The sequence below is a fragment of the Salvia miltiorrhiza genome, chromosome 2 (genome assembly GCF_028751815.1).
Source record: "Salvia miltiorrhiza cultivar Shanhuang (shh) chromosome 2, IMPLAD_Smil_shh, whole genome shotgun sequence".
Classification (NCBI taxonomy): Eukaryota; Viridiplantae; Streptophyta; class Magnoliopsida; order Lamiales; family Lamiaceae; genus Salvia; species Salvia miltiorrhiza.
This window is the reverse complement of record NC_080388.1, coordinates 33,419,530-33,446,836: the sequence shown is the minus strand read 5'-3', so window position 1 is coordinate 33,446,836 and position 27,307 is coordinate 33,419,530. Positions and strand designations below refer to the sequence as shown.

General features: G+C 35.3%; 2 protein-coding genes across 2 annotated transcripts; both read left to right on the top strand.

Annotated features, from left to right (window-relative positions):
* Positions 1 to 7,289: 7,289 nt before the first annotated feature.
* Positions 7,290 to 10,694, top strand: LOC131012085 (uncharacterized). The gene is made up of 4 exons (XM_057939996.1): positions 7,290 to 7,558; positions 9,405 to 9,631; positions 9,716 to 9,834; positions 9,936 to 10,694. The coding sequence occupies exons 2-4, from the start codon at positions 9,475 to 9,477 to the stop codon at positions 10,485 to 10,487; spliced, it is 828 nt and encodes a 275-aa protein (XP_057795979.1). The 5' UTR covers positions 7,290 to 7,558; positions 9,405 to 9,474; the 3' UTR covers positions 10,488 to 10,694.
* On the top strand, positions 7,900 to 9,473 carry LOC131008327 (uncharacterized). The gene is made up of 2 exons (XM_057935211.1): positions 7,900 to 9,421; positions 9,463 to 9,473. Exons 1-2 carry the CDS (start codon positions 7,900 to 7,902, stop codon positions 9,471 to 9,473), a joined length of 1,533 nt encoding a protein of 510 aa, XP_057791194.1.
* Positions 10,695 to 27,307: the final 16,613 nt, after the last annotated feature.

The following is a 27,307-nucleotide window of genomic DNA, read 5'->3' as shown; positions in this document are numbered from 1 at the left end:
GTTCTTTATGAATGTGTATACACAGGGGCGGAGCTAGGGGTGGGGCAGGGGGGTCACTGGGCCCCCCTGGGATTTTCAAAAATAGTAGGGATATTTTCGTAATTTTATATTAAAAATAAAAAATATATAATTTTATCTACATTATTATTATGTTGAGCTATTTTAAACTGTAATTGGTATGCAATATTTAGAGTTAAGAGGTTTTGAAGAAGTGAACACATAATTAATTTATACATATCATGATTGGATTGGATTTTAGAGATTTATTTTTTTAATTTGATATTGAAAGTTACTTTATCTTACAAAGTTTTATGAGATTTTTGCAAATAAAATCACAAACTATTTCAAATTTGTAATTTTAACATGACTTTTGACTGTGGCGAATTAAATCACTATTTTTTCAATTTTTTCAATTACGTCCCCTATTTTTTTTAGATCGTCAGAGTGTTGAATTGCAACTTACGTGGATTAGTAAAGACGACGTCGTTTTTGTGAGGCCTAAACGACGTCGTTTCGTACAATTTCAATTAATTTTTTTTCCAAATTAGAAAGAGACTGTATCTTGTATTTGCACCATAATTTTCAATATGTAGTAATTTTATTGAAAAATACATCGTAACATGAATATTACATGGAAAAATAATTCACACAAACTTTAAGTTAACAATTTGACAATCGAAAAAATTGGGGAATGAAATTGCAAAAATTATAAAAGATGAGTGATTTACTTTGCCACACTTTCAAAGTTACGTTAAAAAAAATTTGGACCCCCCTGAATCAAAAGTCTGGCTCCGCCCCTGTGTATACATATGCACCGAAATGATGAGATGAAAGTATGTGAAGGTTTGATGTGTTACAATTGCAGTGTCATAACTGAATGAGCAAGTATAAAATAGATAGAGAGATTCAAAGATGAAACCTCTGGTTTGAGTTGCTGAAATCTGAGTTTTGTGGCAATTTGATCCATTCGCAATATGGCTGAGCTCTGCACTTGGATTTCTTTGGGTTTGTTGGAACTAGAGAGTAACTTGAGGGAGAAATGAGATTGATCGAAGATGCTAAGTGAGGGAAAGATAGATCCTTTATTGAAGTGAAATGACTTTGTAGAGAAAGGTATGGTGATGAATGAGGTGTATGGTATGATTGCAGAGAATGGTATGATTGAAAGGTATGGTGGTGAATGAGGTGTCTCAACAAAAAGCTATAAAGTTGTGGCATATGGTGGCTGATGGAGTAGGTGGGTGTAGGAGTAGATGGGAGTAATAAAATAAAATAAAATAAAAATCTTCCGGGTTGTACTATGAAAACTGTAATAATCGTTCAGTGTTCGTTAAATAAAATAGTTCGTGTAAATGATCGATGCTCAATTAAATAAATATGTAATGCATATAAATTTAATAACTAAATTTACAAATGTTTTTGTAAATCATTTGTGTTGGAATTAAAAATAAATTCTTTTTCTCATTCCGGCGTGAATCATCTTAAATCTAAGTTCAAAATAAATTCTAAATTTAACTCAGGGAAACGGGGTATTACAATTAACATCAAGTATGGATGTGCAGATTTTTCAACTCAATCATTCATTGCTACAACGGGAAGAATTTAAAGAGAACACTAGATCGAAATTTGAAGAAAGCTCTGTCCAATGGCTAGATTCATTCTTTGATCTATATATACATCGGAAGAAATAGACATGTGGTGGTGGTGCTGAAAAACATGAAGTTGGTGTGAATTGTTAGAATACATTCTTAGAAACCGACAGCTCTCATGAATAGGAACTAGATCTTCATGTGAATTGTTAGAATACATTTTTAGAAACCGACAGCTCTCATGAATAGGAACTAGATCTTCATTGTAAATTCCAAATGCATAACTTGTGAATATATTTGTAGTTTCTAAACTAGGCGTTTTCAATGTAAACATCCTTAGCCTAGCGTTAAACACATTGTTCTTCATTGTAACAGTGTTTTCACTTAGTTAGATAACCCATCTTCCCTCTGTAACCTCACACCAAGTTGTTAAGACAAAGTGAAGAAGTAAGGAAAAGTTGACGAGTAAGTTTCGAGTGAGAAGTCTGAAAGTAAGTGAGCAACGGGATCACAATTCGCAACTGCGAAAATTTCTAAGTACGGGATCTCAACCGCATAAATCGCCAACAGGACTACAACCGTGGAAATTTCAAAGTACGAGACTAAAACCATGTAAATTACTAAGTAACAAGATTGCAACTGCGAAAATTGCTAGGTCAAAGTTAAGGGATTATCCCGAGGATCAGGGTCGTAGATGTAGGAGGAGTTGCTCTGAACCACGTAAAAATATTTGTGTGTTGTACTTAAGTTTTATTTTAGTGTTATGTTGCTTGCATGCTTACTTTGCTAGACTAACTGGTGTTAAGTCAACAAGGCTTCAGTAAAAGAAAACGGATTGTGTTTTAAAATATGTAGTTAGGATTCAAAGTTACCTTACTTGTAAAAAACATTAAGCAAGCTGACCTCATACATTGCAAACGACATCTGCATAAATCGTTTATCAAGACCATATGATGTGAGAATCAAACAAAAGATTTTCAGCAATGCGAGCCTCGTTGTCCACCAAATTCCGTATGTTATATTGAACATGAAATCTTGTTCGTCTGAACTGCTAATAGCTTACTTACTTGATTCATTAGTAAGATCACTATCGGTCAATAGACTTTTCTGTTAATTACTAACTCATTATCAGTAAGTTGTTCAATACGCTAAGAAAACGAAAAAATAGCGAAAAGCTTCAAACTGGTGTCCCCCCCCCTTCATACACCAGTATATACTTGCCCCAGGACTAACAATTGATATCAGAGCAGATTTTTCAACAGGCATGTGCTTCTAAAAATCTAGTAATGTCTTTTCTTGTTGAACTAATGTTAGAAAATCATTTCAGATTTCTGATACGTATTGGGGGTATCATAACAGAGACTCTCAAAAGGATTATCTGTTACTGAATATTGTTTATTAGAATTGATCTCAGAAAATATTTTCTGTTTTTATAAAGTCTTTTTGTGCTTTGTGCGTCAAAAACTCTGAGTTCATAATTTGTCAAAAATAGTTTTTGTACTTAATGTGTCTATTAGTCTTTTGATTGAAAAATGATTTTCATTCATTCAATAGTATATAGAGCTATTTTTATGAACTCACTCTTACCTTGAGGAAGATAAAGTCTCATTCAGCTGAAAGATTGATGCTCAAACTCTTTCAATCTTCAAATCATTCTCTAAAGTAAGAACACTTGGAGTTGTTCCGACATGAGTGCTTGATTATAACATCATGGACAAACTAACGTCCAAGGAACTAGTTGATATACCGACTGAGACTAATCATCTCATGGCCAAGCGACTTAATGGGATGGAAGCGAAGCTTAAACTTTATAAGAATCATTATTCTGAGACTCGTGGCTAATCATCAAGGATCAGCAAGAACTCCGAGGAATTGTCTAGCTCAGATGATTAAGATAACCACCTCCTTATCACACAAGCGATTGATGAACGATGCAGCAATCAAGACAGGTGCTTCACTGATTTTGATCATAGGCTAAATAAGCCAGAGGTAACTTGCAGTAAGCAAATTCCCGATATATCTAAAACTGATGTTATTTTTTAACCAGAAGTTGAGTCTGGGAAAACCTCGTCAGACAGTAGAGAATCGAGCAGATCAAAGATGAAAATGACAAGATGCTCAATCTTCTTATTAAAGCCCAACATGAGATTGGTTATCTAAAGAATAAGCTTCACCAATCTGAAACTTATCATGCTAAGGAAATACAAGAGCTCACGAAAGTGAACTCCAAACTGAAGTACAAGATCGAGCTCGGCGACAAAATCAGCATAGATAAGGAAAAGAGTCTGAAGAAGCTAGTTGATAAGTATTGGAAAGGTTATCATGAAGCTAAATAACTCAGTCTCCTCTCAAAGTTGCACTCACTAGAGAAAGGGCTCATCAACGATAAAGTTTCGTCCGAAATGTGAGCAGTGAAGATGGATTCAAGACATTACCCAGAAGGGGCAACTACATACCTAGCTCTTCTATCCATCATCATAAAAGGTACAATAGATGTTGAATTCCTTTGAGGATGGATCTCAAATCATTATGTTGACTGACTCAGTCACCTCAAAAAAAATCAGCCGATTACGTATACAAATTTGTATCAGTGATAGAATCTCAAGGCCAGAAGCTAATTTAAATATGTATTGCACCTTCCTGTTAATTCTTCATACACTTACATGAGCTCGCACGTCACTCAGTCCACTTAAATTCTTTATTCTGTATGATGACATGTTAACTTCTTTGTCTATCAAAATATGATTTATCCATGAATGATACTTCTACTTTTGGTACTTGACTGATCATACTGCTCAATAAGGCAAATACAATTCTTTTATGTGCTTGGGATTTGACCCTAACTTTGGTATCATTCTCTAGTAAAAGACCATAAGAACTAGTCTTGCTATAACTCTAAGATATGCTAACTACTATGAACCCTATCTTGTGGAAGGTGTACCATGAGAAAAGTTCATTTGCAGGAAGTTAAAAATAGAGTGAAAATAGGTGCAACAAGAGGACAACTATGGAAGGCATATGGACCATGACTCCCCAAATGTTTAATGATCATTAGAGGATGAAAATCACAACACTCTTCAGATCATATGTTTTGATCAAACCGTTACCATGATCAAACATAGACGATCATATTAAAGTGTCAAAGTATTCAGCACTTCAACTCAAGCATATGAGCATACTGGAAATCAAAGTTGAACACTCAGGAGACTTCAGACGAGATGTTGATATCTCAAGATGCTCATGGATCAATCAAGTTTACCTGCAGATGAGTCCACTCAGATAAATTAAACATACAATGTTGCCTCATCATGAATGTACCCTCAAAAGTACAAGACCAACACTTTGGTATCATATCCAACAATTGGTATGATGAACCAACAATCGGTATCAACACCAATAATTGGTATCTAGACTAATTGTCTCACTTTGAAGTGATAAGAGACATTATCACTCGAGGGGGAACTCATGCAGAAATCATTAAGAAGCAATTTCCTATCCGATCCTTCATTCATCGCATTGTATGACACCTTGGAGCATCAACAGCCTCATCGAGAAATCTAATCGACTGAAATAGACATGCTCCAAGAAGATCAACACGAGACGAGTCAAGTGAAGAAAAGCTTAAACTCTGAAACCAACTTTATACATTTGTGCTGATATGAGACATTCCCCATACTCAATTGAAGATTAGATATCAGATCAAGGGTTAATGCAGTCAGACTCAACCTCAAGAGAAATGAGTTTGATTGTTGAGAAAAAATTTCTCACCTTCAGCTGAAGACAGTTAGCACACCTACAAAGGAGCTTAAGACAAACAAGTCTCAAAATGGTGAATGATGAATTCTCAAGATGTTGAAACAAGAATCAACATCAAGATACCAACCCAAGCTGTCATTTCCAACAAATGGTTCTACTATCAGTTGATGCCTCTCTTAAAGAACCAATAGCTGAAGTCACTTCTACAAAAATGATGAAGAACCATCATCCCTTATCAAAAGAAGTCACTTCAAAGCAAGGGGGAACTTCATTCAAGTCAGAAGCAGCTTGAAGACATGACTGACCCTGATTAGGCAAAATGCTGAACAAATACCAATCATCAGCTCATCAGCCAGTCAAGCTGAATCCTCAATCAGTACAAGTTGTCTAGAAGACTAACAACTTAACAAATACTGATTATTAGTTCCAAAAGTTGATCAGCCGAAATGAAGAACAATACCAGTTATTAGTATCAACTGTCGAGATCAACAATTGGCAGTCACCAAAGCAGATCAACATACTCTTCAACGATAATGTAAAAGGATCAATGACTGCAGCGACAACCAATCAGCAATACTGGTCAACCTCAAGGACCAAACTAATTATCCTCACTTGCTGACCAGTCGACTTAGCTAGGGAGAATGTTGACTGATCCAGTCACCTCTATCTAACTGTCTTCACACAACAGTTTGATAAGTTCAACGACTGTCAACAAAAGTGGTTATTATTGATTACTATATCAACAGTTATGTAAGTTGTTTAAATTCATGTTTGCTTACAAGAAACAACCTTAGATCGAAATATCTGAATTTGTTGCTTTATAACTTAGTAATTTCTATGAAATCTCAGATATTACGAGTATTATATATCTAATTTGATATGTTTCGTATGCAATTAAGGAAAATATTTTATTTATGAGATTTCTCTGTAGAATGTGAAATAAAGCAAATAATAAAATCTAGAAAATCTCATACGAATCTCTTCGGAGATATCAACAGTCAAATCCAGTCATAACTGCATACCTAAATCAAAGCAATGCATGGATACGTCTGTGACGTATCACATCTGAGATTAATAGATGATTAAGACAAATAGTGCGTGGTCATAGGAATCGGCGTAACCAACTCCACTCGCAGAGAGTTTCCTATACGCATCTTAAAGCCTCACGCTATAAATACTGGAGCTTTCATTCTTCAAAGGCATAACATTTTTCAAAGAATCTCTATGCATTCTCCAAACGCAAACATTTTCAAATCTTTCTTTTTCTTCAAATCAGCATACATATCTTTCTTGCGCCTTTACAAAGCCAAACTTTTCAAGTTAAGCGACCATCCTCAAAGGGGCTTGCTAATTATCCGATGGATCAGTCATATAATTTGAAAATCTAACGTTCCACATTCATTCTTATTTCTCACTACATTTGACCATTTTTATTGGATCCTTAATATATATATATATATATATATATATATATATATATATGTGTGTGTGTGTGTGTGTGTGTGTGTGTAGGGGCGCGCTCCAGTGAAACTCCCTATTTTTCGTGAGACACTGAGTATAATGAATAAGATGTATATACTGATGAACAAGGGCCACAAGGCAGTATATACTGATGAATAACAAAATTGAAAAAATTGGTAATGAATAAGACATATAAATTGATGAACAAGGCAATATATATACCGATGAACAATGCAGTATATACTGATGAATAACAAAATTTAAAATATTTCGCTCCCTCAGGATTCGAACCCTGAGAAAAAAAATTATCCCTCTAGATACAATATCAACCATAGGATTGATGAAATAAACGCACGGGATCGTGTCTCAGGCAGTGTTGTCAAATTTCCGCCATGGCGGATGGCGGTGGCGATTTTGGGCTAGGACGCCATAAAAATGTTATGGCATGGCAGTTTTGCCATGGCGGGTTATGGCGGCCGCCATGGCGGCCATGGCGGGATATGGCGGAAATTTGGCCCATACCCGCTTTACAGGCGGGTCGACCCGTTGACCCGACCCTTTGACCCTTTGACTTAGTTATATTAGGTTTAAAAATTAGGGTTTCAACATTGTAGTAGCCTCCAATGTTCAAACTTCAAACTTGAAACTACTCAGCGGCGCCTCCTCTGATTCTCGGACCGGCGACCACTGCTCCGGCGACGCACCGGCGACCCACTGCTCCGGCGAGCTCCGGCGATCTCCGGCGACCTCAGGTAGGTCCATTTTTTTTTGGTTTTTTTAGTTATTTTTCGTTTGTTAGTTGTTTTTTTTAATTTTTATAGCAGTTTATTTCATTTAAACACTAGATTATTTTGATTATTTCATATTTTCTGAAATTTTTCAATTTAAGATTATGATTACAAATTTAGTTGTCATTTTTTCTTATTTGTAATCTGTTATTCTGCCAATTTTTAACAGTAGATTTTTTTTTTTTTTCTAACATTTTTCAGTTTATTAACAAAGAAAAATATTTCATACTTCATGTAAAATTATGATTTAGTTGGCGATTTTTTTATTTGCAATCTGTCATTGTTTCGTTTTTAGGTTGATAATAATGTCGGCGTCGGGTGAAGCTTCTTCAGCCCCTAATACTGTTGTTAAGAGTAATGACCCGGGTTGGAAGCACTGTGTGGCTGTCGGACCGGGCACGAACAAAGTAAAGTGCCTATATTGCGGCAAGGTTATGAATTTCGGCATCACTAGAGGGAAGGAGCACTTAATTGGAAAGAGGGGCAAGGTGGCACCGTGTAAGCAAGCCCCACCAAGTGTTCGAACGGAGTTGTTGGAGTATTATCAAGCTAAAGAGAATGAAAAGAAAGGAACCAATCCAAAAGACATTGATCTTGGATTTGGATTCGATGATGAGGAGGATGAATCTGCAACTCAAACTCCTTCTGCTCGTTCTTGTGGAACCTCTCAACCTATAAAGAAAGGTTCTATCGAGATGTTTTTGACGAAGACAACAAGTTCAAAGGACAAGGGGAAGCAAACAAACATAAGAGGGGCAATTGACAAAGAAGCTGTGGCTCGAGTCCATCAATACATAGCCCGTTTTTGGTACCAAGCCGGCCTATCATTCAACTTGGTTAAGTTGGATGCCTTTCAAAATATGATTGAAGCAATTGGTGCTTTCGGAAGAAACTTGCCTGCTCCTAGTTATCACAGCATAAGGGTTCCACTCTTAAACAAAGAGTTGGAATATACTAACAATTTGCTGGAGAAGAATAAAGAAGAATGGGGAAGACATGGTTGTTCCATTATGTCAGATGGATGGACAGATAGGAAGCAAAGGACTATAATTAACTTCTCAGTTAATTCACCTTCCGGGACAGTGTTTGTGAAGTCAATTGATGGTTCTGCCTTTGTGAAGACGGGGGATAAATTATTTGAGTTGCTTGATGAGTTGGTTGAAGAAATTGGGGAAGAGAATGTTGTCCAAGTATTGACAGATAATGGAAGCAACTATGTGGCTGCCGGCAAGATGTTAATGGAGAAGAGGCGTCATCTGTACTGGACTCCTTGTGCAGCCCACTGTATTGATTTGATGCTTGAAGATATCGGCAAGCTTCCTCAAATAAAGACCACCATTCAAAGAGGAGTGAAGTTTGTTGGTTTCATCTACAATCACACTAGTACCTTGAGTTTGTTGAGGAGATTCACAAACAAAAGGGAATTGGTGAGGCCTGCAGTGACTAGATTTGCCACATCCTTTCTATCATTAGAAAGGATTCACAAAGAAAAAACGAATCTAAGAAAGATGTTCACTTCTGAAGAATGGACACAAAATAAGTTGTCTAAGGAAGCTAAGGGGAAGCAGGCAACAAAAATTGCACTCATGCCTTCGTTTTGGAAGAATATTGTGTATACTCTCAAGGTTATGGCTCCTCTTGTACGAGTCCTTCGACTCGTTGATGGTGAAAAGAAACCGGCAATGGGGTACATTTATGAAGCAATGGAGAAGGCGAAAGAAGCAATAGCAAAGTCTTTTCAAAACAATGAAAGTCGATACAAAGAAGTGTTTGCCATCATTGATAATAGGTGGGACTGCCAACTCCATAGGCCTTTGCATGCAGCCGGTCACTTCTTGAATCCAGACATATTATATGACAACGGGCAGTTGGAATTTGATATGGAGGTCACTAGAGGATTGTATGATACCATTGAAAGGTTGGTGCCAAGCAAAGATGTTCAAGACAAGATTCTTGTAGAGATGGCAAGCTACAAGTCTCGTGGTGGTCTATTTGGTAGTGACTTCGCTGAACGACAACGCAAGAAAATTCCTCCCGGTGAGATATTATTTCTTGATTTAGATTATAATATTTTATAATTATTTATTATGAATTTTAAACTTAGGATATTTGTTATTGTAGCTCAATGGTGGAGGATGTATGGCCACTCGGCTCCAAATTTGCAACAACTTGCTATTAAAATCTTAGGCCTAACTTGTAGTGCATCCGGATGTGAGCGCAATTGGAGTGTATTTGAGCAGGTAAGCTTATATCTAGTGTACTATGCTACTATGCTTTTATAATTTATTTAAGATGATCAATGTTTAGAAAAAATAATGCATTATTATGTTTAATGTGGCAGATCCATTCAAAAAAGAGAAATAGGCTTGAGCATAAGAAGTTGCATGATTTGGTTTATGTCAAGTATAATCAAAAGTTGGTTGAGAGGTTTAATCATAGGCATGAAATTGATCCAATTTCACTCAATGACATTGATCAGTGCAATGAGTGGTTAGTTGGAGAGGTGGATGATGAAAATGATGAAGGGGATGATTTGGTTTTTGAGGGTGATTCACTTAATTGGGACACTGTTTATGAGGCTTCGGGGGCTGGGGAATTGGCTACTTATACTAGACGTGCCACCACGGGAAAAAGAAAACAGTCATCTAGTGGTGTTGGTGCTAGTTCTAGAGCTACAAGTGTTAGATCTAAGAAAAACACAATGACGTCCACATCTTCAAGATCAAAAGGGAAAGGGTTAGAGAGGGTGCTCGAGCTTGAGGATGAAGAACTTGATGATGAGGATGAGACTGATGATATTGATGAGGAATCCGAAGGAGAAGAGGAAGAAGGGTTTGCTCCTTTGGATGATGATGAAGATGATGACTACGTGGATGTTGATGAGGAGGACTAGCATTATTATCTATCTATCTATTTCTTATGTCTTATGTTTGAAGTTGAAGACTTGAACTTATTATTGCATTTTGTTATGTTTAAACTTTGAACTTAGGAATATGTCATGTTTAAACTTAGGATATCAAGTTTTCTATGATTTTTCTTGGATTTTGCATGTTTTAATTTCATAATTTGCATATATATAAGTATATATATTATTATTTTATTAATCCGCCATGCGTCCGCCATAACCCGCCATGGCACCCGCCATATCCTTATGGCGGTTTTCAGGCCGGACCGCCATGGACCGCCATCCGCCATCGATAACATTGGTCTCAGGTCTCACTAAAAATAGGGGGTCTCATTGGAGCGCTCTCCTATATATATATATATATATATATATATATATATATATAGGGAAGGGCTACCGTCAAAACACTTCTTAAAATAAAAATAAAAATATTTTTCAATGTACGAATTTTATGTAGAAAACGTATGAATTCATCCAACAAGGTTACGAATTGTGAAAAATAATTTTTTGCTACTTTTGGGATTCGAACTCAAGACCACGAATTCATCCAACAGTAGATCTTGATGATCTAAGGGCTGAAAATTGTTTATATTTTATATTTTAAGAAGTATTTTTATTTTAACCCTCTCCTATATATATAGCTAAAATAAAAACACCACTTAGAATATAAAATAGGAACCATTTTTAATCCTTAGATCATCAAGATCTACGGTTGATTCATTACCTTGTTGGATGAATTCATGATCCTGAGTTCAAATCTCATAGGTAACGAAAAATTTATTTTTCTCAATTCATACAGTTACACAACGAATTCATAGGTATTCTACATAGAATTCATGAATTTTAGTTAGTTCATAATTTATACGTTAAGAAGTGTTTATACCATATCCCTCACACACACACACACATACACACACACACACACACACATATATATATATATATATATATGGGTGGGATCACACAGTATCCACTCCCCTCATAGTATATAGGTCCAAATCTGGACCACACAATGTGGCTACGTGCCTCACTAGGAGTGCGACACATGGCAGATGCCTCCTAAGACCTCCTATATATATATATATATATATATATATATATAGGGGAGGGCTAGAATAAAAACATATTTTTGTATAAAATATGAACCATTTTCAGCCCTTAGATCATCAAGATCTATAGTTAATTCATCACCTTGTTGGATGAATTCAGGCCCTGAGTTCGAATCCCAAAGGTAGCAAAAAAATTATTTTTCGCAATTCCTACCTTTATGCAACGTGGTCAACATAAAATTCATATATTTTAATGCATTTTTATTTTATACAAAAAAATGTGTTTTTATTCTAGTCCACCCCTATATATATAGGGTTGCATTCTATGACAACTACTCCTCTAGATAGAGAATAAAGACCAAATTAAGGTCATTCATCTCACTCCAATCAACGGTTCATATAATTTCCTGATTTGATTTTTCATGTAATTAAATATTGGTTAATTACATTTATTTAATCCAAAAAGGGCAAATATGTCCACTCAAATCCACCGAATTCTGGGATCCCGTTGAACAAATCCCAAAATTCCTCTCTTCCCATTCTAGGACCTGATTCGTCGATGAACATAATAGGTGAACATTAATATGTTCATTTATTTTCCTACGAACATATCGACGAACATTAGTATGTTCATTTGTTTTTCTACGAATATATCGACGAACATTAGTATGTTCATTAGTATTTTCTACGAACACTAGGTTTGATTAAAACCACATTGTCGATATGCAGATTCAGATGGAGAGGCTACACTCCTCCGCAACTCTACCCATAAATTCCACTATCTCTATAGAATCTCCCCAACATTATTCGTAACTTTCCTATCTCAATTCGAATTTCATTGCAGTTCTGCAGATGACGACTACCCGAAACCCTACTCCCCGCCGCGCTCCGGCGGGCGCGGCGGTCGCCACCATGAGCATCCACGTGACCACCTTGGACGGCCTGGCGAACGTGAACTCCCTCTTCACCATCGCCGTCTTCGTCGGCCTCTCCCTGGCGACGTCGGGGCAGCACAGCCTCGAGAAGCCCTCCACCTGCGACGCCGGCGTCGACAGAGAATGAATTGACGCGGAGGATTAGGGTTCGAAGATTGGGGAGAGAGGCGAGGGAAGGGGGAATGGAGGGGACGACGGCGGTCTGGGACGGGACGGAGGAGGAGATGGAGGCGAGTAGCAGCAGCAGCAGCAGGAGGAGGCGGCGCCGGATTTGAGAGTGAGAGATGGGATAGAGAGAGAGAGAGATCTTGGAGATAGATGGGATAGAGAGAGAGACAGAAATTATGATTTGGATATGCACAATACAAAATGACAAACCTAACCTTTATTATATAAAATAAATGAAATAAAAACATAATTATAGGTTTAATTATCACCGTTAGATTAAGCAAGATCGACGCATAGGATTTGATGTTTATTCTTTATCTAAGGGAGTGGTCTCCATTGAACTCTCCCCTATATATATATATATAGGAAAGTGCTACGGTATAAACACTTAACATTTAAACTATAAACTAATTAAAATGTATGAATACTATGTAGAACACCTATGAATTTGTTGTGTAATGTATGAATTGCGAAAATTAAATTTTTTGCTGCTTATGGGATTCAAACTCAGAACCATGAATTTATCCAACAAATTGATAAATCAACCGTAAATCTTGATGATCCAGGGCTAAAAATGGTTCATATTTTATATTTTAAGAAGTATTTTTATTTTAGCCTCCCCCTACATATAGGGAGAAGATCAAATGAGAATGAACAAATGTGGTGAGAATGGAGAATGATTGCATAAGCCAGTATATATGTTGCATGATGCTTATAATTTGCATAAGCTGCTTGTAATGACTGCATAACAAAATTCAATTAATTAGATAAAATTTTCGCTCCCTCCAGGATTCGATAAAAATTTTATGTAGTATTATACTGCTGCTTATGCAGCTCCTGAGCGGACAGAAGGTTGGTGGCCTCATGCGATTGAGGAGATTACGCGAGCGGTTTCTTTGAATATGTTTACGCACAGTTTTGTTCGCATGCGTTACTAATGTTCAGTTGTGGCTTAGGTTGGGTTGGTTGTTGGACTGGGTTGTTGGTGGATGAGATGGGGCGTTCCCTATGCTTTTTTACAGTTGCCAGGTGCGCTCGGGGATGAGGCTTGGGGAGTCGGGTCCTGTTGGTTGCTCTGGCATAATGACAATTTTGCTGTCGGCGTTGAGTATTTGAGGTGGGGATCTTGCGGTTTTCTGCGCCTTGCCTCTGATTTCAGCGATGAAGCCTCTTATTTTGTTGTCGTTGTCCTTGAGTTGGGTCTGTGGTATGGTGCTCGCTATTATTCTTTGGTTTTTGGGATGGTTTTTTATTTTGGTTGTGTCTATTTTGGCTGTGTCTGTTGCGGCGTTTTTGTTTGGGGGCTGAAGAGCTGGGACAACCTAGAGGCTTGGTTAGGCCAGAGTTTCTGAGGTTGTCATTTCCGCTCTTCCCCCTGTGTTTTGGTCTTATCCTGTTTCTGTAGACAAGCACTCTTTTTCCTCCGTAGAGGTTTTCCTTCTCGGATTTTATCTACGGGGGTTTTAATGAGGCTTGACCCTTAGTCTGCTTTCTTGTGCTTTCAAGGGTTTTTTGGTTTCTTTTCTAATATACAACCACATTTAATAGTAATATACTGACTTATGCAATCATTCTCATTTCTCATGAAAGATAGCATTCTCAGTATAACCCATCGGCCTATATATATATATATATATATATATATATATATATATATATTGTAGGCGAGGAGGGATTCGAACCCCCGACACTGTGGTTCGTAGCCACGTGCTCTAATCCTCTAAGCTACAAGCCCCATCCCGTTTCCACTGGATCTGTTACTGGGAGTACCCTCAAAAAAAGAAACCTTTCCTCCCCCTAGCCATTCCGGTTTAAGAAAATGTGAAAGCGTGTGTATCTATATAAGAACGATATGAATTCGATATATATATATATATATATATATATATATATATATATATATATATATATATATATATATATATAGCGGTAGGCTACCGTCAGAACACATCTTAAAATAAGAAATAAGAGCAATTTTCAATTTATGAATTTTATGTAGAACACGTATGAATTCGATGTATAAATGTATGAATTGTGAAAAATAAATTTTTGCTACCTTTGGGATTCGAACTCAGGACCATAAATCCATCCAACAGGGTTACGAATCAACTGTAGATGTTGATGATCTAAGGGCTGAAAATGATTCTTATTTTATATCTTAAGAAGTGTACTTATTTTAGCTCTCCCCCATATATATATATATATATATATATATATATATATATATATATATATATATTCTTCGTTTCAAATATAACCAATATTTGAATTTGGTATGTTCCAATTATAGTCTTATTACGATATATGATATATGATGCTATTTTCATAATCATTCACAAATGTTTTTTCTAGGGAGCGTTTACTTTGGAGGATTATGCTTGATAGATAAAAATAGTAAGGTTATTCTCTTGTTTACTTTGATGGATTGCAACTTTGAGATATCCCAAGGCCCTTGATTATTTTTATCCTTCAAACTAGTTTTGATTGCTTCTTATCTCATAAAAAAGGGTGGTATTGAAGATATCCTACTATTGAGGATAAAAATATACAATCCTATATATAGTTAATCATGCAAAGTAAACGCCCCCCTACGTTCTTGAAATTTAACATGCCACATTAACGCCCTCAAAAAAACATATGACATTAAACTATTGTAAGTCTCGAGTTACATTATGGGGGCGTTCACTTTGCATGATTGATAAAATGAATGATTGAGTATTTTTATCCTCAAAAATAGATTTATTCCAATCCCACCTTTTTGATGAGATAGAATCAAGCAAAACAAACTTAAATGTTAAAAATAATTAAGGAGCTTTAGATATTCTAAAATTTCAATCTAATAAAATAAACAATGGATTATCTTTACTGTTATTATCTATCAAAACTAATCCTTTAAATGCTCCCTAAATAAATGCCTCATAGAAAGTTTAACTAATTTCCTCTTAATAAAAATAAAAATAAATAAAGACGTTTAACAAAATGATCCACTTTACAAAATAAGTCGAAATTTATATAATAGGCTGACATGGACTATATAATTGTAATATCTAGCATATAAATATTCAATTAGTAACATATAAATAAATGGGGGGCCCAATGTATCTTTATAGTATGTGCAAAGTCTGTTTATATGAAAGAGTAATTTTCTTCTCTCTTTCTCCCAACATATTAAATTGAGATAACGTGGATATGTATTCCAATAGTATACCAAAATGAAATATAAATTATTTTAATATGATTCTGGAATAGGCTAGGGCATTCATAGTTGTCCAGTTGTAAGGTTTATTAAATGCCTCAACTTCCACGTTTTTGCTTTTTGATGTGTTTCACTTTCATGTCATAAATATCCCAATCCTCAATTTATCACCAAGTTTCCAGAGTCTTGGAACTGATTGATTGTTATTTCGACCCTATCATTAGTATATTTTAGATTTTAGATGCAAATGTTTAGTGTTGTGAGCCTGTGACAGTAACTTCTGAAAAATAATGCTTCTCATAAAACTTTTGAAAAATAATACTCCCTCCGTCCACGAATTAAAGTCATACTTGGTTTTAAATTTTTGTTCACCAATTAAAGTCATATAGTACTTTTGTACTGTTTCTCATCATATGTCCAGATAGTCAAAGTAAAAACCCTTATTTCTGTGTTTTTAAGTCTTATCTTGGAACTCATCAGTTATGTGGATTATATTTTAAAGAAGAGTACTTTTCTTCTTCTCTTATAGTTACTACTCCCTCCGTCCACCAATTAAAGCCTCATTTGAGTGTCGGCGCGGAAACTAAGAAAGCTGAAAAATATGGTGTAAAAGACTAAAAGGGTAGTGTTATTTTATAAGCTATTTCCTTCTTTCTTTTTTTACTCTTTAATTAAATAAACTGAAAACTGGAAATAAATAAATAAATAAACTGAAAATTCAAAAATAAATAAATAAATAAATTAAAATCTGGAAAATTATTTTTTTTAGAAAATAAATAAACTGGAATTAAATAAATAAATAAACTGAAAATTCGAAAATAAATAAATAAATAAATTAAAATCAGGAAAATTATTATTCTTAGAAAATAAATAAACTGGAAATAAATAAATAAATAAACTGAAAATTCGAAAATAAATGAATAAACAAACTGAAAATTCAGAAAATAAATAAATAAATAAACTGAAATTCGAAAATAAATAAATAAATAAATTAAAAACTGGATAATAATTTTTTTAGAAAATAAATAAACTTAAAGTTCGAAAATAAATAAATAAACTGAAAATTCAGAAAATAAATAAACTGGAAATAAATAAATAAACTGAAAATTTGAAAATAAATAAATAAATAAACTGAAAATTCGAAAATAAATAAATTAATTAATTAAAATCTGGAAAATTATTTTTTTTAGAAAATAAATAAACTGGAATTAAATAAATAAATAAACTGAAAATTCGAAAATAAATAAATAAATAAATTAAAATCTGGAAAATTATTATTTTTAGAAAATAAATAAACTGGAAATAAATAAATAAATAAACTGAAAATTCAAAAATAAATGAATAAACAAACTGAAAATTTGGAAAATAAATAAACTGGAAATAAATAAATAAATAAACTAAAAATTCAGAAAATAAATAAATAAACTGAAAATTCAGAAAATAAATAAACTGAAAATAAATAAATGAATAAATAAACTGGAATTAAAATTTTCAGAAAATAAATAAATAAATAAACTAAAAATTGAAAAATAAATAAACTGAAAATTCGAAAATAAATAAACTAAAAATTCAGAAAATAAATAAACTGGAATTAAAATTTTCAGAAAATAAATAAATAAACTTAAAACTGGAAAATAATTTTTTTAGACAAATGGTAGTAATTTAAAGTAAAGAGAGAGGGTAAAATGGTACAAAAAGCACAATAGGACTTTAATTGGTGGATAAAAATTTAAGGGCAAGTAGGGCTTTAATTGGTGGACGGATGGAGTACTATTTATCATTAATGGACCCAGTTTATAACAATTTTATTATTTTTATATTCTATATTTATTACACTTTATCACTAGTGGACCCACCACACAACACCTTTAATACTTTAGTCAACTACTTTATTATTTTAGTTAACTATCCTTATATTTAACTCACAACACCTTTATCAACTTTTTTAGTATCCGTGCCAAACATAAAATTGAACTTTAATTCGTGGACGGAGGGAGTAATGATAAACTTCTAATTTGGCTACGCACCCAAATTGAATTACCATGAAATGTTTTATGTTGCGCCTCAATTTTGTACTCATCTTCATTAATTGTGTGAGCCTGGCTACATTAAGTGGATAATGAAATTTTCACGATCTTATACGTGGGTTCAATACATTATTCTAGAAAAATGGATTAAATATTTGGAGTCCATTACGTGGTCGTAATAATATGGACTTTCTTTTGTATCTCCAATACTGTGTAAATGAAAATTTCGAGAATAATTTGAATTAACATAAAATCATTGCAGACTAAGTAGATATGTTGAGCCACGTTGGGCATGGAGGAGGTGGAATAAGAAAACTTACCTAACCTCTCATGCCCGAGCCTACACATTGACTTAATTGGTAATTATATGGTAATGCATGAATTGACATACAAATATGTCACTATCTACTTACAAGTCACTCCAAGTTTCCTGTTTCAATTTTTCTTCAAAATTTTGAGTCCGACAGTTCGTACATAAGATTTCCAACTTAGTGGGATAGTATAATTATAATAGAAACAATGTAGTCAAATGGTCATAATAAAGATTGAAAATTAATTTTTGACCCATAATCTTAAAACATCAAAATATGGCCATTAATTAGGTGGTATGCCTAATTTGCCTTTTTTACTCGGCCGCTGGGGTGATTGCTCAGCCGTTGGAAGCTTATGGGTAAGTTGCGCGCTCGCGGGGAAAAGCCAACGCCCGCTGCGCGTATGACACTTATGGCACTAATAATGACATAAGTGTCATACGCATCATTTTATTACTTGGTTTTATTTTGGATTTTCGTTGACACTTATGGCACTATTAGTGCCATAAGTGCCAAAAGGACCATTTTAAACACTTCCCCGCAGTGTTTAGATGTTACATTTAGGGTTTAAATATTCGATTTAGGGTTTAGATTATCCATTTAGAGTTTAGATTATCAATTTATGATTTCTTGATTCTATTATTGTTGTTTCTGTTACACTTATGGCACTATTAGTGTCATAACTGCCAAAAGGACCATTTTACTTTGTTTTATTTTGGATTTTCGTTGGCAGTGCCTAACCCGACCCAGCACGCGACCCGCGTGCCTGATTCTACCCGGTCCGCCTCATTAAGGGTAAAAACGTCCAAATCAATAAAAATTGTCAAATTTTATGTTTTTTCAATGTGTGTCCATAAATTGTGTTTTATGCTTCATTTTTGCTACTTCAAAATTTTACTCATTATAATATATGTTTCTATTGAATTTAATGATATATATAAATATACACATATTCCAAAAGAAAAATATGTTAATGTGCTAATGGTGCCTAATATTCATTAAAATTAGTGAAAATTAAAAATTGTCCATCCAACATTATTTTAATAAATTATACTCAATTTTAAATATTAACTAGCATTTGGATCCCGTGCAATGCACGGAAATATTTTTATATTTATATAATATATCTAAGCTGGATATTGAAAAAATAAAAAATAAAGCAAATATTATGAAAAGGCAAAAATAAAAATAATAAGTTAAAAAAATAAAAAATAAATTTATTCAAAAAAAGATGAGAGAGAAGAGAGAATTTTTTAAAAGTTTAATCTTCAAATAAATATAACTTTTACATTATAAATCAAATATTTATATAAAATATATCAAATTAAAGCTCTTATCGTGATCTTTAATTTGATATGCATATTAAATATTTTATAATTAGTCAAATTTTATATTTTAGAAAGAAATCAAACAAGAAAAATAAGAAGATAAAGAAAAATGAAATAAAAAGAAATAAATATAATTTACAAATACGTTATTATAATTACAAAATTGTCACTCCATTTTAAAATTGATTTGAAATTGATTTTTAATTGGGAGTTGTCTTTTTAATATAATATAGATTTCGGACGGAATTAACCTGTCTTTCTCTCTTATACGTACAAAACATCCAACAAGATCCAATTTTCTTTGTTTCTCACTATTTCTCTCTCAAACCTTGAATCTCCAACGAGCTTCTCTCTTTCTAATGAGTTGTTTTCTTTCTTCGACTAGTGGCTCTCTCTTTATCTCTAAAGAGCTTCTCTCTCTCTCTCTCTCTCTCTCTCTCTCTCTCTCTCTCTCTTCAGCGACTTCTTCTCTGATTTATTCGTACGCCGCCGCCAACATCCTCTTCTCCAGAGATCTATGAGTTATAAAAGTTCTAGATCTACGAGAGTTATGAGATGCAAATGTAGATCTAATTAAGAAGATGTTGAGAACTTAATGAAATATCTTAATCCTATAGTTTTGATGATACCAAAATCAATAAGTGTCACTTGTAATAGACTAGAACTGTTCGAACTCAAGTGTTAGAATTCTTTTTCTAGTTGTTGTTCTGAAGACTGAAGACTGAAGTTGCCGACTGTTGACGAATTAAAGCAGAGTCAAATACTGATATTTGACTAACCAGTCCAAGAATCAGTTACGACTGATTACTTAATGCGAGCTACGTGGATTCAACGGACTGATACTAAAGTCAAGTATCAATTAAACATTCTTCCTCGGACTGAAGCTCCAAAGCTTAAAGGAAGCCACGCACTCCAGAAGTACAGTCGCATTAAATGCAGAGATCTCAGGATCGTCCTTTCTCTGTAGAGGCCCTTCTTTTTTGGTGATTACCTTTTCAGAGATGTCCTATCTCCTGCTCCTCAAAGTAGCCGTTCTCACCAAAAAAAGTACCTCGAAGATTGAAGCCTCAGCCCAAGTTCAAATTACTCTCTAACGGAAGAATTCTTGAAGGCCATTTCAGCCAACGGATCTATTCAAGACATCTCCTATAAATAAAGCTAGAGGATCACTTCAATCTTCACCGATTCAACTACATAAGCTGAAACGCTGCCGAATTCGTCACTCAGCATTCAAAGCCATTCCAAAGTTTGAATTGAAGAAGAGAATCACCAAGCCGAAAATCAGTCACTGCTGATTACATACATTCTCTTAGAACTTAGGCAAATATTGTATATCCAAAGCCTAGGTATAACTGATTACAGAGAACCTGTTATTTGTAATCTAGTTGGCAAGTTTTCGAACCTCTTTTCAACCGACCGAATTGAGAGTTTGAGTTGTAAGGAGTTCAGACCAGTGTTCTGACTCAGAGAGATCTTAGTCTTTGCGGAAAGGCATAGTTTTGTTTCAGTGAAGCTAAGAGTGAGAAATCCAACCTAGTGTGTTGGTACTGAAGATAGGATCTTCAGTTGTCTAGGTTTGCTGTGCACCCGTAAGCACATACCCAGTGAAGTTGTCAGTCTAATCAACTGACCGTGGATGTAGGAAGTGTTTTCCGAACCACGTAAAAATTCTTGTGTTGTTTATCACTTTCAGTATTTACCTTTCTTATCTGTGCACAAACGTTTTATCAACTGAAACTGATTAATAGCAAAAAGGAACTTAATTTCTGACAACGTGATTAATCTCACAGGCTATTTCAAAACAAAAATTTTCCGTTGCGTGTGTTATTAGTCTAACTGATTAATCTTCGGATAATCAGTAAGATTCATAACATCTCTCTGTTCAACAAACTTGACTGAAGCTTTACGTGTATCAGTTAAAGTCTCAGACTTAACTGATAACTCCTTACTGAAGAGTATTCAGTATCAGTCATCAACCTTAGTCTCGCTAAAACTCTTTTAACTGAGAAAGGTTGTGTCTGTTTATGTTTCAAGTTTCGTTTTTCAAAAATAGCCTATAGGTGTATTTCCCCCTCCCCCCCTCCCTCCATACACCTATTCGAGACCCTCCAGACCTAACAGAAGATTTGGAACGAATTCGTACCATTCGTGCCAAAATCTATCGTGTCAATAGGAGAAGTGGAAGGGGCCGACGCGCCCACGTGCATCTTCCATTCTGTCTGTTCATAAATTTGTCGCACATATGCGCGGCATGAATTATACAAAATATGTCATTAATTTCGCACCATTTGTACCAAGTATATCAGTGGATACTTTTTGGGGTAATGATGAAACCAATCTCGAGTCTTCCCTATAATACATGCCCAAAACATGGATTTACTGGCATAGACGGTGGTGTCTGTTTAAAATCATTGTAGATTTAGTTCTGCTATATAGTTAGATTTGCGAAATTTCATTTTATTTTGTGCTATTTTGTGAGATTTGTACTTGTATTTGTAGTTGGATTTGTTGTAAAATGAAGAAGATGAATAAAATGTTGTTTCAAATTTGTGTTATTTCATGTTAGTTTTTGTTGATTTGTTCTATTCGTCATAAGGCCTGTCGCGCCAAGTGTTGGTACGAAATGACATATTCGTTCCACAAAAATGGCGTAATTTATTCCAATAAAAAAACTATAGCCTTTTAGTTGTTCCAGCACTTGGCACGAATGGTATGAATATGTCATTTCGTATCATTTGTGTCAAGGTTTGTCGCACCAGTACCTGGGATGAATGATACGAATATATCGTTTCGTACCATTCGTCTCAATGTCTGTAGTGTCAAGTGTTTATGGAAATGGTACTAGAAACACAACCAATTGAAATGAATATCAAGTACAATAATAATATTAGAGCAATTAAAACTCACAGATAATAGATTAATTCATTATAGTTGTTAGTACCCTTAAATTAATTAATGGATATGTGCTATCTTAAACACGAGAAATAATTAAATGAAAATGAGCCATACTCGTAATATATATAAAGATAGATAGTGCAATATTAATTTTTTAATAAAATAAAATTTAAGTCTATTAGGAGGTCTTATCCTAATCCTCCTAGGAATCCTTATGCTTAGCCCATCAACACCTATAAATAGGGGAAAGTGATCATGTAAATCCAATGCCGGGAAAAGGAGGAGAATTCGCCCCTCATTAACAAGTAGTAGGCAAAATTTTGTCCAAGTTCTCATGATTTTTGTGCTCGTCTCCTTGCTATTACGCTCTTTAGTTCGTTGTCCATCCAATGTTCGAGCTACAAGAGGGAATAAGCTAGAAGATTCTCCGGTGAATCCGTAGCTGCTAAAGATTCAAAGGCCATAAACTACATTAAATTATCAATATCTAGGAGCGTGTTAGGGTTTGATTTATTCTGCTCTATCGTAACGGTAGTATTTATCCTATGATAGCCATAGGAATTTAATATGCATGATTCTTTAAGGTATCATCCTATGAAATCCTTGGCAGAGAACTCCTCACCCGAGTTCAATCAGTTACTTCACTGCTAACAATTGTCGGACATCGAGCACCCATTGGCAGTTGTCAAGCATCCCTTACCGGGTGAATATGGTGAATATATGATACTACTCTCGCCATTATATTCATTCATATTAATTTTTTAATAATCTCTTCATCCACCAAATGAGTAATCATTTTTTTGTTTTTGGTCCGTCCACCAAATGAGTACTCATTTCTTTCATTGGTAAGTGTATCTCACACAACTCACTCACAATAAAAATGGAACATTTATTCCACTGACACACTCTTAATCAATTTCTTGAAAGCTGTATCATCCGCAAATGGGTACTCATTTAATGGACGAAGTGAGTATTTTTTTTTCAATATTACTAATGCCTGATAATGTGTTGCACTATGCTATAGATTTATGAAATAGTCGAACAATGTGGTCAATTTGTGACACTATTCTCACCCCTTATATTGATTTCTGTTATTTTTATAATCTTTATTTCTAATTTCACTTGTGCACTATACTATAATTTAATGAAGAGAAAATGTGCAAATGCACCCTTGTAGTGGTAGCCCCTATAGCGTATAGCTCTCCTTACTCACTGTGTGTGCAAATAGGCCCTCCATGTCTAAAAAATCGCTCAATTAAACCCCTCTGACCAAATGCCGTTTTCCTCCGTTAGTCAATATTTTTTTTAATTAAAATGGGCGGCCCACATTTCTCTCTGATGGCTTCATCTTCGCCGGAGTTGCTGCACGAGATCTACACTCACCTCCACACCAGTACCACCGCCACCACCATCCTACTCCACTCATTATCATGCCACCAATCCGCCACCTCTTCCTCCTCCGCGCACTACCATCCACACCGCCAACTAACTTCCCTACATTCCCCTTTGAATAATGAAAGAGAGCCTCCAAAGATCCAACAAAAAATCCCTCGCCTTCTCTCTCCTGCAGATCTGGAAAACTAATCCCCAAAAACAACGCTGCTCAGTTTTTCCACTCTCCTCTCTGTCGAAGCTCCGAAGTCAAATTAAGTCTTCTCTCCTTTCGTCGGAGTCCGATTGGAATAGTCCGACGATATGGAAAAATCTATCCACCGGCGGAGTGATATTGGCTCGGACGCCGGCGAAGATGGCGTGTAGAGAGAAGAAAATAATAAAAAGAAATGAGAAATAAATGTTGGTGTAGAGAGAGAAAGCAATGGCGGAAAGAGAAAGAGAAGAAGGTGGTGTGTGCGTAGAAAGAGAGAGAGAGAGAGAGAGAGAGAGAGAGAGAGACTAGTGAGTCAAAGATGAGGAAAAAGTAGAGGCGGATGCAGCAATTCTGAAACTTTGCCTGAGAACCGAGACTTTAAATCCCTCTGCTGCACGAGATCGCGGCGGCGCTGGAGAACTCCAGCCATGAGTTCGTCTAGGTGGTCGGAAAGACGAGAGGCGACGACGGAAAGGATGATCGGCTGCGGTGATCCATGGGAAGAAGGTATCAGAGATGAGGAAGACTTTGAAAACAAAATGTTGACTAATGGAGGAAAACGATGTTTGGTCAGAGGGGTTTAATTGAGCAATTTTTCAGACTTCGGGGGCCTATTTGCACACACAGTGAGTAAGAGGAGTTATACGCTATAGGGGCTACCACTACAAGGGTGCATCTGCACCTTTTTCCTTTAATGAAATAATTGAATAATGTGGTTAGTGTGTGGCATTATTCTCCTATCGCACCTGATGGGTTGTCTTCTTTTTCTATCAATTTAAATAATGGTAGTGGCAGTGGTTTTAGATCGTCACACCGTCCAGATGGCATGAAGATGACAAAAAAGAAAAAAGAAAAAAAAATAAAGATATGTCTGATTTTTTGAAATCAGTCGACAAAGGAAATAAGAGAATTGAAAATTTAATAGAGAACTCATCATTAACAACAAAAGAGCAAATTTTGCAACTACAAATGCAAAAGATTGAAGCAAAAAACAAAGGTACTAAAGCCACAAAAAAAAAAGAGCAAGCTATTGCATTCCAAATGTGGAATCAGATAATAAAATTCTAATGGACACAGAGTCACAGATAATACTTATGATCCTATTCGATGACAATAATTCAAAAATGAACAAGCAACAATCATTTTTAAAACGAACCAACATTCAAATCCATATGATGGTTTCAATATGTTTGGAGGCAATTCGTAGGATTTTGGAGGATTTGGAAACGATGCTGGAGGATCTTATAACAGCCCGACTCTAGACTTAACGGTTGTCCCCACAGACCAACACGAGACTTTTCTAGCGTATTTTTTCCTCACTCGCATGCTCCCCGAGAAACTTCTCAGGGGGTCACCCATCCCGAAATTGCTCCAACCCAAGCACGCTTAACCTTGGAGTTTCTTCCACATGTGCACCAGAAAAGAATATGCATCTTGTTGCTGTGAGTAGCCCAATCAAATCCTTTAAGCTCTCCTCGAATATGTTGTCCCATTCCAACATATTCTTAGAATCTCTCTCGTTCGGGTGTGTTCCGATTCATCCCTGCGCCCATCCGCTTGAAAGTCTTAATCGGAGCCGCTCATTATCCGTGCCTTTTTGCACCGGTGATCACTCTGTACTTCGTTCCCAGGCGTTACAGGCCCACCAACTTCCGCTTGGTTCATCCCTGAACCACACCGTACTGGGAGAGGATCAGCTCCTGAGAAGTTTCTCGTGGAGCGTGCGAGTGAGGACAAAATACGCTAGAAAATACTCGCGTTGGTCTGTGGGGACAGCTGTCAAGTCTGGAACCAGGCTGTTACAAATCTGGAAGTAATCTTGGACCTTACTAGAGTTTGTTATATTATGAGTTTAATGTTATTGTGTTTTTATGTTGTTGTCATTTTATGTTATTATGTTTTTATATTGTAATTTATGTTATTGTATATTTATGTTATTGTAATTTTATGTTATTGTGCTTTTATATTGTAATTTATGTTAGGGTTAATTGCCCCTAGATACACAAAGTTTCACCAAATTTTGAAATTGCACATCACCTTCAAAATCTGCTCTATAATACATCACCCTTTACTATTTTCTTATTCTTCCCACGACAACTAAAACCCCAATCGAAAAACTGTTGTGGCGACCGGAAATGGACATGTAGACACGTCGGACGACCTAAAAAAACAATGTCGTGCCACCCAGGCCAAAATGACGTCGTTTTGTAGGGGAAAAAATATTTTATTTCTTTCTTGCCCTCTTCATCAAATGAAACGAGCCCTAATTTGCAGATTTCTTTCTTCTCATCTTCTTCAAATGTCTTGTACATCTTCTCTCTTGACTCTTCTAATCTTAGGGCTGCAATTGCTCTTTCAATTTGCCAATCCCCAAAGCAACCATCGTTCAAGGGGCGCGAAGGAATATGGAAGACAGGTATGTATCAAATCTAATTAGGCCGGTTGTAATGTTTTTTAATTCAGGAACGGGGGTGAACGAAGGGGCTTGGGAGTGATAGGATTTTAATTCTTTCTCGCAGGTTGAATTTTCCCTTATTTTCTGAGATTCTGGTTGTAGGTAGATTATCATACTTTTTTGGGTGTAGGTAGATTCTCATAATTTTTTTTTTTTGAATTTTGCAATTTTTCAGTATTACTCCATTCGTCCCAAATTTTAGTATCTATTTGAAAGTGACACAAGTTTTAATAAAGTGATTGGGTGTATTGTGAGTGGAATAAGGATCTCACTATTTATGTGAGTGTTAAAATAATTAAAGTGTAGCAAGGGTCCCACTTACTTTTACTTAAAATAGAAATGGATACCAAAATGTCGAACGGTCAAAAAATGAAAGATGGATACTAAAAGTTTGGACGGAGGGAGTATAAATTTGCAATATGTAGAATTCAGCTTTCTCAAGTTTTACGTGTCTATGTGTCCATTTTCGGTCGCCACGTGGTTTTAGTTGTTGTGGGAAAAATAAGAAAATAGTAGAAGGTGATGTATTATAGAGCATATTTTAAAGGTGATGTGCAATTTTAGAATTTGGTGAAATTTTGTGTATTTAGAGGTAGTTAACCCTTTATATTATGAGTAAAATTTTGAAGTAACCAAAATGAAGCATAAAACATAATTTATGGCCACACATTGAAAAAACATAAAATTTGACCATTTTTATTGATTTTGACGTTTTTACCCTTAATGAGGCGGACCAAGTAGGATCAGGCACGCGGGTCGCGTGCCGGGTCGGGTTAGGCACTTATGGCACTATTAGTGCCATAAGTGCCAAGATTTTACTTTGGTTTTATTTTGGATTTCCGCTGGCACTTATGGC

Excerpts from the sequence above, each read along its gene's own strand:
- LOC131008327 (XM_057935211.1), top strand. The coding sequence starts at position 7,900 with ATGTCGGCGTCGGGTGAAGCTTCTTCAGCCCCTAATACTGTTGTTAAG.
- LOC131012085 (XM_057939996.1), top strand. The coding sequence starts at position 9,475 with ATGGAGGTCACTAGAGGATTGTATGATACCATTGAAAGGTTGGTGCCA. Across the intron at positions 9,632-9,715 it reads ACGCAAGAAAATTCCTCCCG|CTCAATGGTGGAGGATGTAT; the intron begins GTGAGATATTAT and ends TTGTTATTGTAG. Across the intron at positions 9,835-9,935 it reads ATTGGAGTGTATTTGAGCAG|ATCCATTCAAAAAAGAGAAA; the intron begins GTAAGCTTATAT and ends TTAATGTGGCAG.